At 43.9% G+C, this 16,873-nt stretch overlaps 1 protein-coding gene across 1 annotated transcript; it reads right to left on the bottom strand.

Annotated features, from left to right (window-relative positions):
* Positions 1–76: 76 nt before the first annotated feature.
* LOC135245164 (opsin-5-like) lies at positions 77–10,713 on the bottom strand. The gene is made up of 6 exons (XM_064318067.1): positions 10,409–10,713; positions 7,405–7,610; positions 3,685–3,784; positions 1,707–1,811; positions 1,157–1,380; positions 77–905 (listed from the first exon to the last, which is right to left on the bottom strand). Exons 1-6 carry the CDS (start codon positions 10,536–10,538, stop codon positions 441–443), a joined length of 1,230 nt encoding a protein of 409 aa, XP_064174137.1. The 5' UTR covers positions 10,539–10,713; the 3' UTR covers positions 77–440.
* Between the last annotated feature and the right edge of the window lie 6,160 nt (positions 10,714–16,873).

Below are 16,873 nucleotides of genomic sequence, written 5' to 3' on the forward strand. Positions count from 1 at the left end.
TGCCATGTTAGAAAAGACAGGTAAAAGGAAAAAGCTTTTGCCAGACCACAGCAAACCAATTTATGGTGGAAAAATATTTATGTGAACTTCATGTGAAATTTCTACATGTCTATCATGCAGGCCTGCACTGAATCAAAAAGGCTTTAAAAAACAATGAGTATTCACCTGAATGGGTTTCAGAGTTCGATCGCTGTATATATTTAAAACATTTCTCTTGACATTTACGTTAGATGACACGCAATAACCAAGTCATGAGCAATAACACAATAAACAAACCACAATAAGACTTTTCCAATGTGTGGACTTTTTTTTTTTTTTTTTTGAACTGAAGTAGTTTTCCTTCTTTGAGTTCAGATTCTGTGAGCCTTAGAAAAAAAAAATCAGGAGTGTCCAAAATAAATAAATAAGCAAATAAATAAATAAATAAAGTTTAGAGTCTGTCACTGGGAGTCAGGAGTTTTGGCGGGAGAGTGGATGGAGATGCAGAAGATCTCCTCGCTGGCGGGCGGTGGGGTGCTCGGCGGGCTGATGACCCCAGAGTCCAGGCTGGGGATGGGGTGGAGGAGCCCCTCTGCAGGGAGCTTCTGCTCTTGGCAGCGGGGGGAAGACAGCGCCCCCGTCTGGGGGCACGCCGGCTCGGCTTCGGGCTGCGGGGGCTGGGAGCTCCGGAGCCGGGCCCCGCCCCGGTCCGGCGGGGAGCAGGGCAGCAGCGCGATCACGTCCCGGCGGAACTTGCAGCTCATGCCGAAGTAGATGAGTGGGTTGTAGAAGCTGGCGGACTTGGCGAACAGCCGGGTGAAGACGCTGGCGGAGGCGGGCACCGGGAAGCCCCAGGCAGACCACATGGACACCGCGGCGTAGGGAGACCAGGCCAGGACGAAGGCCACGCAGATGACCAGGGACACCTGGAGACGGGGACCAGAATCTCAGCCCACGTGGGCAACTGACTTTTCTTTTGTGTAAAAAAAAAAATGAATGAGGTTTTTTATTTACCAAAATAGTTTTAGTAAGATAATAAAAATGAATGCCATTTGTATGTCTGCAAGTTAAAGTTAAGGAAAAATGTTGACTGACTCAAGGTCTGGGTTCTACATTGAGAATCCACACAAGTCGCACACTCGCACCGAGCACCATAGTGGGGAGGACTGGCACTTACGCGTGTGACGTCCCTCTCGATCTTCCTCTGTCTGTCGGTCAGGTAGCCGTCCGCGGACATGGCGTTGCTGGACTTGACCCTTCTGATGATGGACACATAGGAGAAGAGCATCACCAGCACCGGGATGAAGAAGCAGGATACGAGGATGGAGACGATGTAGGACTTGTAGAAGGTGGAGAAGCTGGATTTGGTCCAGTCAATCTCGCAGGTTCCATAGCCACGGTCTGGAAGGCGGTACAGGTGTGCACGTGTGTGTGAATGTGTGCACGTGTGTGTGAATGTGTGCACGTGTGTGTAAATGTGTGCATGTGTTTGTGTGTTTTGTTTTTTAAAACACTATTCTTTTATTTGCTTTGTTGTTGCTCCATCAGTTTCATTCATAGATTGATTCATTGACTGATTCATTCATTCATTCATTCACTCATTCAATTATTCATTCACTCATTTTCAATTGCAATATTAATTGCATGTGTTTCCACATGTAGTTCCTGAGAAGTCAATGATGTCAGCAAATGGCATCGGAGAACGTCTCTGATTGGGCGGATCTTACCTACGTAGCTCCCCCAGCCCAGCAGTGGAGCCCCTGACCAGAACGCTGCCGCCAGCCAAATGCAGACCAGGCACACGGAAACTGTGCTTCTGCTGACGCAGTTTGCTGCAGGAAGAGAAACGGGAATTAATGAAAAGCAGAAATTCGCCAATCAGATAAGCTAGCTCCGCCCCCAGCGTGTACGTTTCCTCACTGGGTCCCAAGGGTCGTTCCATTTCTCAGATGTGCACGACCTGGGGCAAACTGACAGGAATTATATTTCTCACCTTCCACCCATGTCTGGACCAGTCTGAACAAGCAAAGCATACAAACCACATCTCCCAGCATCCCCATATCTGACCCCGGTTGCCTTCGTGACGTGTGGATGGACCTCGTCAACGCTGTCAACACGTTGGAAGGTATGTAGAGACCATTATTATTTGTGCAACAGAATGTCATTGGCACTATTGAGAAGAAATATGAAAAAAACTTTTTATTATTATTATTATTATTATTATTATTATTATTGGTTGAAGTGTAACTACAGTGGCCATACCGAAATGTTAGTTGTGACTTTTCTCCTCTTGAACAGGAGGGTCTTTGTAAATGATAAATGTTATGACTCTGCACAGAGTCCATGGGTATGGGTGCAAAGGCGTGGAATTGTTGAATAGGCATAAATATCAGACATTCTATAAACAAACAGTTCTTTTCTCAGCAAGGCGTTTCTTTGTGTACGTCAGACACGGAAAAGAGCCTTTTGTTACAGAAATGCGTTGAATTTAGTGAAGTAGTGTACAACTGTAAAGACCTCGCATAGACGCATAGATGTTTTATGTGCCACACATGTCATGTATATTTGAGCTCAAATGTAGTGTGAGACAAATCCAGATCGAAACTGCAGACTCCAGACTACAGAAATAATTTTACACAGAATTTATTCCCTCTGGACACGGCTAACTTTCACATATTTGTTTCTGAGCGATAAAAAGTTTCGCTTGGCAGTGATTGATGTGTTAATAAGGACTGAGAAATTCCAACATTTTTCTCTTCTAATAAAGATTCTTGTTCAATTTTTACAACAGAAAAACTTGTTTACAAGCATACTTCTGAGAGTCAAGTTTAAACAGTGTGCTCTGTTATTAAATCCTGAAGTGAAATCTCATTTTAAACAGTCAAATTGAATAAGAGCTCATCATTAATTGGGCCTTACTGAATTGCAGGCTGATTAAAGATTACCCCTGTGTCCTTGCATGATTATTTTTTTCTGCTGTTAAATTTAATTAAAAGTGTAGCAGAAATGCACAGTAATTCATTTCATACACTTTTAAAGCAAAAGTTGGGATCTGGTGATTATGTTTAACAAAGCATTGGAGATGTCTCATATTCTGGGACTCCTTTCACGAAAGTTGCGACATATAAGCTGAGATTCATGAGATGTGCTAGACTCCTCCGGCTGTTTTTGGAGTTTTCACTTCAAAATCGCAAACTGCAAGCCACAGACTCATGTCACAACTGTTGGGTTCGTGCGGAACATTGTAGCACTTGTCCACTCTACCTGGGCCTACCGTCTGTCGCCTTGATGTACCTAACCTGAAGAGAGACTGGCAGGGCCATGCTCCTGTTAGTGTTTCACCTTCTGTCAAGAGGGTTGCATAAATGTAATATTTTACATCGGTACATTTTATCTCCATAGGTATCTAAGGGGTGGATGCAATCACAGAAGATTTGTTTGGAGCGTGCTTCCGTCGCCACACAATCCAAGGAAATGCCATACTTGAGAGGAAAGAATTGTATGTGCGTTGCACTATTATTTGCAATTTGCAAGTGATGCATTTTTGACAAGATAATGCGATCTGCACAGCATGGGCAGCATGTTACTCTAAAGAGACTTGGATCACTGTAATTTAAAGCAGCTCTACAAGTATGAGTCATAAAACTGACTCATTTATTTCCCCCTCAACGCGGAGACAGGACGTAGGAAGCTGGAGATTTTTACCTCGGTTAGGGTGGCAACCCTTGATATATCTGGTGACACTGATGACAGTCAAGGTGTTAATGCTGGCCAGACCAAAGAGTAGGGTGAGGAAGCCATCCACCTGGGAAAAAAGAATGTGTCAGTCAAAGATCGGACTGAAAGGTTAATAACTATCTGGAATGAGTGGGCCGGGTCACCTGAGACAGTTATATGAGGCCTGGCTCTCAGTTCACTTGTTGATTATAATCTGTGTATCAGGTGGCTCTCAAGAAAGAGCCTCAGTCTGGTGCACAAAAGTGCTTTCTTGACCCCTGACCTCCCGCTCTCTGTTACAACACCAATCATGCAGAGCCCGGCAGATAGCCTGGCAAAGCTACTTCCTGACTGCCACGTATGGAAGGGAACCCACCCCTTGCCTCCCCAGCTGACTGTGATGTCATAGTACACAACAACGCAGTGCTCTGAAGTACCTGGAGATTCAACTACCCAACCTTGCAGGACGTGGTTACTTAGTCTGTTTATTGAGGCCAGACCAAAGTCTTCTGCATATAATACAATCTTTCAGGTTATATTCGGCTCTGGGAACCCTGCCGCATAGACCACCAGTGCCTTCCACTATTGCCCATGGGGCTCAGAGTAAGGACTGGAATTGATGAGCTTTGAGCGCTAATCTTATTATAGTCCCTAATCCCCCCGCTACCAACAATCTGGGCTGCTAAACCAAACCCTGAGTTTATCCAAAATAAAATCAGCCAGGCCCACAGGAGTGATGTGTTCCTTGCGATCTCTGTGTTCATAAACTCTGAAAATAGTGCATTTTAAGGAATACCGCCTGATTATCTGAGGAACCTAACACCACTCCCTACACAAAACCTCACAACACTTTCTGGTAGGAAAAAGAGCAGCCAAAAATTGAATGGGTAGGGATGACTTGCAAACTTAAGGGGGAAAAAAAAATCTCTTTTAGATCGATGGGCTTGGTGTCAGAGTGCACCCTCCTGTTTCAGACAGCGGAATCATCAACCGCGCCTTCTCTGCGGTGGAAGAACGACAGATGTCAAAGGTCAGGAATGTTTTACTGCTCCGGTGGACTGCACTTGCAGATCAGAGAGGTGTTTTACAAGTCTGTTCCCAATGTTTTCTTCTTTAAAAATTTTTTTTTTTTTTTAAAAGAGCCTTTCCAAAAAGCTCCCTGTGCCTCTTAAAACAGAAGGCACGAAAAGGCCTACAACCTGTTATTGCCATTTTGGCTCTGAATTTTGAAAATGCAACTTACGCCTGCACAAGATGGTGTTATGAATGAGAAAATATAGCTGAGTAGTATCCTGTGCATTTGAGTGGGATTCTGTTACTGTTAGCCAGACCCCTGTTAGTGAAGTGTGTTGAGCCTACTGCCACCCCCAAAGACCCTGCGTGGGAGGGGGGTAGCGACCCTCTATGTCTGATCCTGTCCCGCCGGTGCGCTGGTGCGATGCGGGTCAGGTCCCAGGGCCCAGCCCCCCACCCCGTGGATCTCTGTTTCTGCCCCATCAGGTCTGTGTCATAATCTGCTAATGCCTCTCACATGCCTGCAGAATCTGAATATACAAGTGAATATATACTTCATATAAGTGGATATATTCTAAAGCAATTCAGGTAAACTAACTTGGGTGTAACGCCAGTGTTCCACTTGGGAGTCAAAATTAACAGGGCCAGTTCCCTAACCATATACTACGCTGTTGCCTCTTTGCACAGGTAATTCATGTCATATATGGAGACTCCAGAGAGCAGACTCGTGGCTGATAAAGCTTTGTAAAGATAGCCTTCGGCAAGAGCAGAAAATAAGTGGAGGATGCCAATCCAAAGGACTCTGGAAACATTCCAAACAATGGTGAAAAAAAAAAACATATCCAGACAAATACCAGCAATGACACTGGATATGAAACCCCAGGTACAGAATTCTAGGCAGTATGAGGTTAACATGCTGAAAAGACACCGGCTTTGCAAGAACGCACGCGTGCCTGTTTCATTCATATATTTCCTTATTTGTAGAAATGTTTTTTTTTTTTTTAAAGGAATTGTCAGATGGCTTTGCATGAAGCCATTCAGGTGGGAAAATCACTCTAGGACTAAAAGGAGAAGGAGAAAAAAAAAAAACTTTTACATAAGACGTTCACACGAAAGTTTAGGAGGCTTATGAAAATCGCTCCATGGTCACGGTCTAACACCACCACGATTGTGTTGAAACTGTAGTTGGTTTTGTCACCTGAGCTGAACTTGAAGTCATTTGAAAGACTGTTATGCTCTGTCCCACTCTGTGGATTAACAACACGGCTATTGTTCAAGTCCTTTAAAGCCTATTTTTGCATCTTCCATGCTAGACTATGCCCCTAACCATGTGCTTAAATGATGTACATGTGTGCCATGTGCTCTCCATGTGCTTAAATTATGCCGTTGTTCCTTTGACCACGCTGGGCCATTCTGCGGTGTTCTGTAAGACTGCAGCTCTCCCTCCAGTGTGTGACTCCAGTATGAAATGTGCTGTGGACCCGCTTCTCCATCCTTGGGGGGCCCACAAGCTGTAAGCTGATTACGGATTAACCTTCAGCCCACATGGAAACTCATGCAATCAGGAATTCTTTCACATCAGCTACTTTGGGGGGGGGGAAATTAGCACTGTTTAAAGAACTGACCAAATGGCATCACTCAACCTCTCTTCAACCAGCTATTAATAGGACCTTAAGTTGCCCAAACAGCTGCACAGGCAGAGACGGCGTTTAACTCCCAGTCCGTTGAGCAGTGCGTGTGGTGCTCACGACCTCCAGCTCAAACCGAAGGCAGCGTGGGGAGCGAAAGCCACTTCACATTTTTTTTGGAAAGAACCATTTCTACAGATGAGTTTTGACCCTGACAGCGCGTGGCCGCTCTTTCTTTGAAGCTGGCGGTTTTAGAATAGCGCTGAGAGGCCGAAGCAGATCGCGCGCGGTGTCTCCCTGTCCGCGCTCTCTTTCACTAGCTGCTGACTGAGGCGGCTGGAAACCAGCAGACTTAACTTGAGAGCGTGCAGTCCTTGTGTATGCTGTGCAATATTAAGGGCTTACCGGTGCATTCAATAGTGGGAAAAGGCTTTCTGGTTGTAAAATGACAGGCCTGACAAGCATAGCTTCTTACTACCTTTCCCAGTACAGCAGAATGTAATACTAAAATAATCTGATAATCTTGTGAATTTGAACTTGATCTCTGCTAGGCTATTTTAATGTCTCTTGGAGGGTCGTTTCCTGGACTCTATTCACACTGCTCTGTGTCCTTATTTATGCTTCACAGTTCATCAATCTCGCGCTTAGACGGGGGTTAAGTGTCTGAGGACAGAAAGCCCCAAATTTGCATTCCTGTTTAACAGGGTGAGTGAATTCAGTCGAGGGGCTTTTGGGCTGAATCTCTGGCATTCGGTCAAAGCTCTGGCCTTTGTGATTCTGGCTCAGCCTCTCTCTTCCCCCACAGTAATTAGCCAGAACGAGGGAGACCGTAAGATTGCTATGCTATGTGTGCGAGAGTTAATTATTGAGTTATTTTGGAGCTTTTCTTCACATATTTTACATACATTTCAATGTTTTATTTTAAAGACATGACCCTGTTTTCTCGAATGTTTTTTTCCCCCACATAATCCAGAGACTGATCTCGAGTGATCTTCAGCCACCGGGGTTAGGAATGATAAAAAAAACACAAGCCGTTGTGTGTGAATGAGCCAAACATCCATCTCACCTGACAGGTCCACACTGCAGAGATCAGAAAGCCATCGTCCCGGAAGACGTTGAAAATCTCCAGGATCCCGCGGGAGTAGCCGAACACTGAGATGCTGGCGTCGGACACGGCGAGGTTAAAGGTCAGGTAGTCTGTGGGCAGCAGAGAGGCCCTCTGCTTGTACAGGATGAATATCACCACACTGTTTCCAAACCAGGAGAGCCAACCTGCATCAGCGTGCACAACACACACACACACACACACACACACACACAAGTATACACACACACACACAGAGGCACGCACACAAGTATACACACGCACACACACACACACACACACACACACACACAAGTATAAGCACACAAAGGCACGTACACACACACACAAGTATACACACACACGTACAAATACACAGGCATGCACGCACACACACGCACACACAGAAAAACACACATGCACGCAAGCACAACACACACACACATAAGCACGCACACACATGCACGCATGGACACACACAAGTATACACACACACACACACACACAAACACACAGGCAGGCACACACACACACACAAACATACACATGCATACACATACACAAAAACAAAGACAGATTCTAAGTAACTGTAGTAACTGCTGCACCAGATCTCCCCTCCTCCCTCTGATTGTGTTCTGTGAGCTCTGTGGGCCCAGAGCCTCTGATCCCAGGCCTGCCATCCATGAGCAGAGCCCTGCCTGGAGTTTTACAAATACCGCCATACCACATAGCCCGTCCTGGAGCTTCAATAATACCGCTATACCACATAGCCCTGCCTGGAGCTTTACAAATACCGATATAGCACATAGCCCTGCCTGGAGCTTTAATAATACCGATATAGCACATAGCCCTGCCTGGAGCTTTAATAATACCGATATAGCACATAGCCCGTCCTGGAGCTTTACAAATACCGCTATACCACATAGCCCTGCCTGGAGCTTTACAAATACCGCTGTAGCACATAGCCCTGCCTGGAGTTTTACAAATACCGCTATACCACATAGCCCTGCCTGGAGCTTTAATAATATCGCTATACCACATAGCCCTGCCTGGAGCTTTACAAATACCGCTGTAGCACATAGCCCTGCCTGGAGCTTTACAAATACCGCTGTAGCACATAGCCCGTCCTGGAGCTTTACAAATACCGCTATACCACATAGCCCTGCCTGGAGCTTTACAAATACCGCTGTAGCACATAGCCCGTCCTGGAGCTTTACAAATACCGCTATACCACATAGCCCTGCCTGGAGCTTTACAAATACCGCTGTAGCACATAGCCCTTCCTGGAGTTTTACAAATACCGCTATACCACATAGCCCTGCCTGGAGCTTTAATAATATCGCTATACCACATAGCCCTGCCTGGAGCTTTACAAATACCGCTGTAGCACATAGCCCTGCCTGGAGCCTTAAAAATAGCGCTATAGCACATAGCTCTGTCTGGAGCCTTAAAAATAGCGCTATAGCACATAGCCCTGCCTGGAGCTTTACAAATACCGCTATACCACATAGCCCTGCCTGGAGCCTTAAAAATAGCGCTGTAGCACATAGCCCTGCCTGGAGCCTTAAAAATAGCGCTATAGCACATAGCTCTGTCTGGAGCCTTAAAAATAGCGCTATAGCACATAGCTCTGTCTGGAGCCTTAAAAATAGCGCTATAGCACATAGCCCTGCCTGGAGCTTTAATAATACCGATATAGCACATAGCTCTGTCTGGAGTTTTTTTAATACCGCCAAAGCGTGCCAAGGCTGACTTTGGAAATGCCAAGGCAAGCAAGCTGTGCCTGTTGGATTGATAATCGTTATTCTGATTACACATAAATATGACTGCATGGTTGCAAAGATGTTTTCAGAGATTAATGAATGTTTTGGCAGCAGAGACTCTGAACCTGATCTACTAAACCTGATCAATGTCTTTTTATGTGAGAAGCTTTTGGTACCCAGAATTTTTTTTAACAGTCTCACTACCTTTCATCTAGAAGCCATGCAAATGATTAAAGGTCAGCTGATTTCATGTCTAGGCTGACTTCAAAAAGTGAAAAAGTTATTGCCTAGTCCTGTGCCAGAATACTGGCAAAAACGCGGCTTGACACTCTAAACACCTTCACTGACGTTGTGGTCCCGTCAATGACAGTTTGTTCGAAACATATATTCCTTCCCAGGTCACATGGGCAAATTCGACCCCAGTGCTTCATCAGCCAACGATTCCAAAACACCTGGGTCTGTTGTCATGGCAGTGAACGCTGCCGCTTTTATATCACTGTTCAATGGCATGTTATTTCGCCTATAAGCAAGTATTGCTTTATTCCTTTAATGTTTCATGTGAAATACCTTTTAAAAAGCACATTTTTATTGACCAGACTTATTTTCGCTGCCTGAAACGGAAATATTATTCGTCACAAAACCACCGTTGAAGTGGAACAGAATGTGAACATTTAATTTGGGACAAAAACGGGAAAAGATACGAAAACCCCGTAAATTAGTAGACTACTGAGCAATCCTTCTTCCTGTTAAAGATAAAAGGATGAATAGCCTACAATTTTCCAGGGTAGCCTACGCTAGAACTGGACCTGGTTTTTGGACCTGTTTCAACCAAAATCAAAGGTTGATATGGTGTCTTAAATTATTTTCAGTGCAGTAATAAAAAGTTGGATGAAAAGAATAACTGCACGTATCGCAGGATCACTCCGACTTAAACCACTTGTTAGTTTTTCTCTGCATGTGAGATTATTACGTGGTTATACAATTACCATCTCTATTATTATGAAATAATGCATTTGTTTGCAATATATAAAGATACATAAAGTGAGTTTCCGATGATTGCATGCATATTTGTAATCTAATCAAAATGAGTATTCTTCAAAAACTCTCTGAACTCGATCTATGTCGTATCTAACCTACAAAAGACTAACTTGTGCGCGAGATTTATTATTGCTAAGAATACCTTTACCGCATGCCAACAATAAGTAACCCCAGCGTGAACCCACCTAGAATCAACAGGTATGCTCCAATGATGGTCTCTCCTTGTTCCGACAAAGAAGGCTCTTCATCCATACGGCTAAAATTATTATTCCTCCATGGAATATTGCCTACTTGTAGAGGCGCCTTTATAGACATGACTGTATTTTATTAGCTGCCACGGCATGAATCGCCGTTGTTCTCTGGTAGCTAGGTTCACAGAATACACAGATGCGATTCACGTGCAAAAAGAAACCCCCGACCAGATCAGGACTAGAGCTGCCTACTCAACATCGCATCGCTATCCGTAGCGATGACGTGTCTGTCAGCAATCCAATTTTGTTTGCAAAATAAAACAGAAGGAGACAGATTAATTAAAACTGAAATTCTCACTAAAGGTCTCTTGATTGGGTGCAGAGGTTGCTGGCACCCAATCAAGAGAATAAGTGGTCCTAGTGAGTTGATAACCAACTCGGAAAATTTGTTGACTGTCATTTACATACCCAGTTGACTGCATTCAGCGTTAACAAAATTGAGCTTTCATTGTCAAAAACTCTAGAATATACCTTGGTTGTACTTCTCCAATGAAGACCTGCCCTGTCTGTACGAGCACAATCACAACGAAACGAACGTTTTGGTAAAGGAGCCTGTTCACGTGCAGGGTCTTGGCAAAATCAGTGATCCAGTATATATTGAAGTAGCCTTGAATTAAAATTGTATGTAGACCTAGGCTATATAGATTTATGTGAGTTTTCCGAAAACATGAGTTTAGTACGAGTTCATATAAGAGTGCCAACTATTTGTCGTATTAAATTTGCCCCGCGCGCTTGGACTGTCCAAGGTCCTGAAATTCAAGGCACGCAGAAGGACAATGTGCAAAAATGCACTATTCCACCGAGATGATAGACTCATTGTAAAATGACATGCTGCAGACCTTCAGAGATTTTGCAGCGACATTAGTCAACAATTTATTCACATTAGTCAACCAAGAACGACATGACCAGCATTAACACATTGTGGCCCGGTCTGCGACTGCGATATTTTTGTAAAGTACGCTTGTTTGTTGTTTAAAATAGTACAAATACTTATTATGCATTATTATTATTATTATTATTATTATTATTATTATTATTATTATTATTATTATTATTATTATCATTATTATTATTATTATTGAAAACGGCCACAATGAAAAGTCACGCAATGAAAGTCAGACAACAACTTAATTACCAGTCTTCACTGAAACTTTTGTAGAAGTGATTATGGTGACCAGGTGTCACCCAGACTGCATTATCTCAAATAACCTATAACCTATAATAACCTTTCCTCGGGGCCGATTAGTTGGGCTGCATTGTCCCCTTCATATTTAAGCCCCGACTCCTGTAATTACACATAAGCATCCTTTAATGTCTTATTTTAGCTCAGGTGCATGTCTTTATATAATTAATTTGATTAAGGTTAATTAAGGTGTCATATTGGAAACAAACCGATGAAAAACATTCCCGAAGGAAATGTTATCCTACGGTACAGAAAGTGGTAATGTAATCCTCCTGTTCAGTCCTCAAAATAAAGATCTTCGTAATTTGCAGTCCAATTATCAACGGTCTCTGTCAGTAAATAAAATTCAATATTAAGGGTTTACCTTATGTATGTTTTTAACACTTAGCATTTTATGTTGCATTTGGTAACCCATAACAATACATCATTCAAAGATATATTTTGTCCATGGACTAAAGGCATAGATATCACTCTATAAATGTGTAATTCAATGAGTTACCTTTGGTCTGGTAATAATGGAATAATGGACTGTAGTTATAAAGCATCTGGCAGCACATTTAAAGGTTGACAAGCTGAATCCTATGACTTTTAAATGAAGGTTGGCAGTTTTCCATGGCTTTTGCTTATTGGACTAGAGGCAAATGTATTTTTCATGTCAGTGTCACGAGTAGATTGCCTCCTTTATAAAAAAAAAATGAATAAAAAATGAACAAAGGATGTGCATTGAATTAAAAAAACATGACATGAATACATTTTTGTTATTATCTAACCCATGCAGGCTAGAGTACTGTTACTTAATATAATAATAAAAATGTCTTTTAAGCCGCAAGCTTCAGAGAACAAAGTGATGTCATGTTTTTCTCTGCTGTGTGTAGTCATGCTCTCTGAGTTCACTAAAATCTCACAAAGTTTAAAATACTCAGGAACAGGCTGCTATGACACTTCTGCTGGGCAGATCACCCCCACAGCCCTCCCCCCACGCCCCTCCCACTCACAGGTCCCAGACTGAGCTGCTCTGTGGAGGACACGGCCATGACGGGGTAACCCGAATCCCTCCAGACGGGACGGGCTCACAGAGCGCACCTTGTTCGGGGGCCCCCGTCGCCGCGGAGCTGCCCGGGGCCTGACGGGATGTGGGCGGGGCCCCTGCCAGCCGCCCCGCCTCGGCTTCCTGTGTCTGCACCAAGACGCCATTGAGCCGCGGAGGCGGACTGAGAGCCCGCACTGTGGGCTCGAACCCCCGGCCCGGCCGGCCACTGCCACGCCGAAAACACTGCCCCCTCTCATCCCTGCGCCGGGCCGGCCCTCATCCCAGTGCAAACATCAACCCCAAACCTCTCCCCCCCCCCCCAAAAAAAAACCTCTAAACCACTGCCCTCGCCTCAGCCCCAGGTAAGGAAAGCAAAGGTTTTCCTGAGGTTTGCTGGTTCTTTTCTCAGGAAGAAAGGGTGTGACAGAGCAGGGCGGGACGGGGGGGCAGAGGAAACCGAAAGGGGGCAGAGGACATATCACATGACCAACGAGGCTATGGCCCAATCATAACCACCGAAGCGGTTGGACTTGGTGGTCTAGACCTGGGGTGTCCAGTCTTATCCGAAATGGGCTTGTGTGGGTGCAGGTTTTTTAACCCAGAACTACAATACCTGATTGAACTAATTAACTAATCATGGTTGTTTAATCAAAACATTGTTAAGTATGATCAGGCGTCTTAATGCTGTGCTAAAACAAAAAACTCCATTTTCGGACACTCCTGTCCTAGACCTTCTACTCCTGGTGTAGTTCTAATGGTGGCATGGTGACTTCTTTGTCTTATTGTTGTTTTTTATGTGGAAAGTAAATATTGATTTTTTATGTTTTTTAATGCATCATTTGCGATTGTTTTATGTTTATTCCAGATCCACACAGTTCGGCAGGAGAGAAAGCACTGGTTTCATTCACTGCAAAGGCAACCAAAAGCCGTACAGTGCAGTACAGTACAGTGCCCTGGAAATGGGGGGGGGGGGGGTGAAACCAATTTGTTTGTGGGGTTAGACCGACTGTACCTGACTGCTACTGACCAGCTATTTTCAGGATGTAACATCGCTCTGGCTTGAAGCTGTAATGTCTAGGGCATAGTGCCAAACCTCAACCTGTATAGAAACCACAAACACACACTCTCTCTCTTTCACACAGAAATACACTACCACACTCTCAAACACAGACACACACATACAGGACACACACAAATGGTTTAAATGCATTTCAGTAGAATACACAGCAGACAAGCAAAAAAAAAAAAAAAGCTGGAGCATGGCTGTAATAGAAAACGCTAACCTCAATTAGTCCATGGCTTTGCACCAACAGCAGAGGTGAGTATTATGCCACATGTTTCTGTGCAGATTTCCAAAGGCTATTGAAATGTATGCGATATCGTGGACCCTACGGCGCTGACATGGGTGAAAGCCAGCAGAGCCTTATGAAGGAGGCCCTGTGTGATTCCAGCTCTGCTTGGCACGCCATTAAACCAACAGGCAGTAGATACCGAAGAGCTCACAGCACAATCTCAGAAAGGCCTGAGGAAGGTGGCTGTGATGATCTCACCGAGGGTGAAGTTTGGGGATGTTTTCACAGGGCGGATGCCAATGTATCTCTGTTTCATATTTTTGGAATACCTGCAGATATTACACGAATTCCAGTGCCGGGGCGTGGAGAGTGAAATGAAACATAACATCAAAAAACAAAAGAAAACCGAGCCCCCTATACCCCCCCCAAAAAAAACAACCAGCTGGGATGAAATGCATTGAGAGGAATTTTTGGAAACTGAGGATCTTGCACAACAGTCCTTCCCTTTGAAATCCACTTCCTGTAATAGCCACTGTATTCTTCGAAAAGCTTCTACTGACAAAAGCAAACAAACCGTTTTAAGTTCAAGAAAAAGGCACGCTTCTTTCATGTCTGATTGTGTGATATTAGACAAAATCATTCCCCACACAATATTTGTCTCTACGAGAATATACGAAGGTATGGTGGTATTTTCATCATAACAAAATGCACTTGGTTTTTGTCCACTGATAACCAAATTAAATTGAATAAATGATCGGAAATATTCTATGGACAAGTTCATCAGAAGAACTTAAAAAAAAAAATTGGCATCTCCGATCCCCCCCAGATTTGGAACGTCCAATTTGCCAACTATGTACAGGCATGCTCATATACGCCCCCTGCTGGCAGCTCGGGAGAGTGAAGACAACTCGCGGATTTCCTCTGAAACAAAATGGATTGTGTTCCTTTTTGAACAGCAGGAATGCTAGCAGAAGCTCTATAAACAAAACATCAGCATGCTGCTTCTATTGGCAGAGCCATTAAACTGCTGTGTCAGTGTGGGCCTGGGGTGACATGACTACCCACGAGCCTCTCTGTTTTGACATTTTCCTCACTTTCATCTTCCTGTCATAAACCGCTGGAATGGAAATGATTGTGTTTTGTCAGGGACACATTCAAAGACACATTCACATTCATGCCCCGCATTTTGGACTCTGGAGCTCTTGGCATTTGATCTTTGAGGCAGATAGCCTCAGAAAGGTGCCTTTCAATGAACTTGATCTATAAATAGGTAAGATAGGTAAAGGAACACTCATGGTCTTTTAAAAAAGCAGATCAAAGTTCAGCCCCAGAAAAATATGTTTACTTAGGAATTGAAATCAGACGCACCGATAAACGTGCAATGTCCTGCCCTGAAATGTCTTGCGAGAAACAAACACTCATGCCTTTTATCCAGGTGAAAGGTTGAACAGAGTGCAGTGGTCTATGCTGGCTGCTCAGTCCCTTCAGGTGAACCCTGATTTAGCCTCTCTGTTTCCCCATTGGCCGTTCTCCTGACTTCCTTTGACATCACAACCCCAGGGCTGATTGCAAGAAGTAAAAGGTCTTTCTACTGACTTTCATCCAGTATTGGTTGACAGAAAATATGACTTGACCAAAGAAATACGCAAACTATACCAAAATAAAAATACATGCTCATAGCCCTAGATAATTTCTGGACATAAAATGCAAGTGAATTTATTTGAGTTGAAGTGCCACCCTTGTGCCATAGAGCACCCGCTTTACTGTGGGTCTCATTCTCACAAGCTCTCACTCTGTTACTGTGGGCACCTCTAATGTTAGCACTGATTTACCGCTCCATTCAAGGTCCTTAACAGCTTATTCAATACACTCTCTGCCCCAGTCCTTTCCCTTTGGAGGCATATGGCGGCCACACCGTTGCCTACGCAGCCAGACGGCTTTAACGCGGCCAGCGTTTACTGCCGCTGTCTCCTCCTCGGCTCGCCCGGCTAACGGCCAGCAAAGCGCAATGCATCCTGGGTGCCGGGAGACGCACGGGGGGCACGCGCATTCACAGGCATGTCAGGACTGCAGTTCACACTCACCCCGGTTTACTTTGGCAACAGACGCTGCGTGCCTATCACAACAAAGCGGCCATTATGGGGCCATTTATGCCCTCTGGAGCCACAACCAAGGGGAGAGATCTCAAGCAGATCAGTGCACTTCGTCTAGCAGATTTCATAAAGACTGTTATTATTATTATTATTATTATTATTATTATTATTATTATTATTATATATTATATTATTAGTCGTATAGTAGATAGTAGTATGTAGAGTAGACAGTAGCAGAGTATTAGTACAGTAGCAGAAGTAGTAGCAGTAGCATATTAGTAATAGTGAGTAGCGTAGCAGTAGCAGTAGCAGTAGTAGCAGTAGTAGCAGTAGTAGATATAGCAGTAGATAGCAGTAGCAGTAGCAAGGCAGTAGCAGTAGCAGTAGAATGATAGTAGTAGTAGTAGTAGTAGTAGCAGTAGCAGTAATAGTAGTAGCAGTAGTAGCAGTAGCAGTAGCAGTAGTAGCAGTAGCAGTATTCGTAATAGTAGTAGTAGTAGTAGTAGCAGTAGCAGTAGCAGTATTAGTAATAGTAGTAGTAGTAGTAGTAGCAGTAGCAGTAGCAGTATTAGTAATAGTAATAGTAGTAGTAGAAGTAGTAGCAGTAGCAGTAGCAGTAGCAGTAGCAGTAGCAGTATTAGTAATAGTAGTAGTAGTAGTAGTAGTAGCAGTAGCAGTATTAGTAGTAGTAGTATTAGTAGTAATAGTAGTAGCAGTAGTATTATTGGTATTATTAGTATTATTATTAGTATATAGGAAAGGAACTGTTTAGGAGCGAAGCTTTAGCAGTAGATCTGAGTC

Source organism: Anguilla rostrata, chromosome 18, assembly GCF_018555375.3.
Source record: "Anguilla rostrata isolate EN2019 chromosome 18, ASM1855537v3, whole genome shotgun sequence".
Classification (NCBI taxonomy): domain Eukaryota; kingdom Metazoa; phylum Chordata; class Actinopteri; order Anguilliformes; family Anguillidae; genus Anguilla; species Anguilla rostrata.

Bases quoted from the DNA above. Each gene is read 5' to 3' on its own strand.
- LOC135245164 (XM_064318067.1), bottom strand. From the start codon at position 10,538: ATGTCTATAAAGGCGCCTCTACAAGTAGGCAATATTCCATGGAGGAAT. The intron at 7,611-10,408 runs GTGGGTTCACGC...ACGCTGATGCAG, and splicing joins AGCATACCTGTTGATTCTAG to GTTGGCTCTCCTGGTTTGGA. The intron at 1,812-3,684 runs GTAAAAATCTCC...CTCTTCCTGCAG, and splicing joins GGGTTGCCACCCTAACCGAG to CAAACTGCGTCAGCAGAAGC.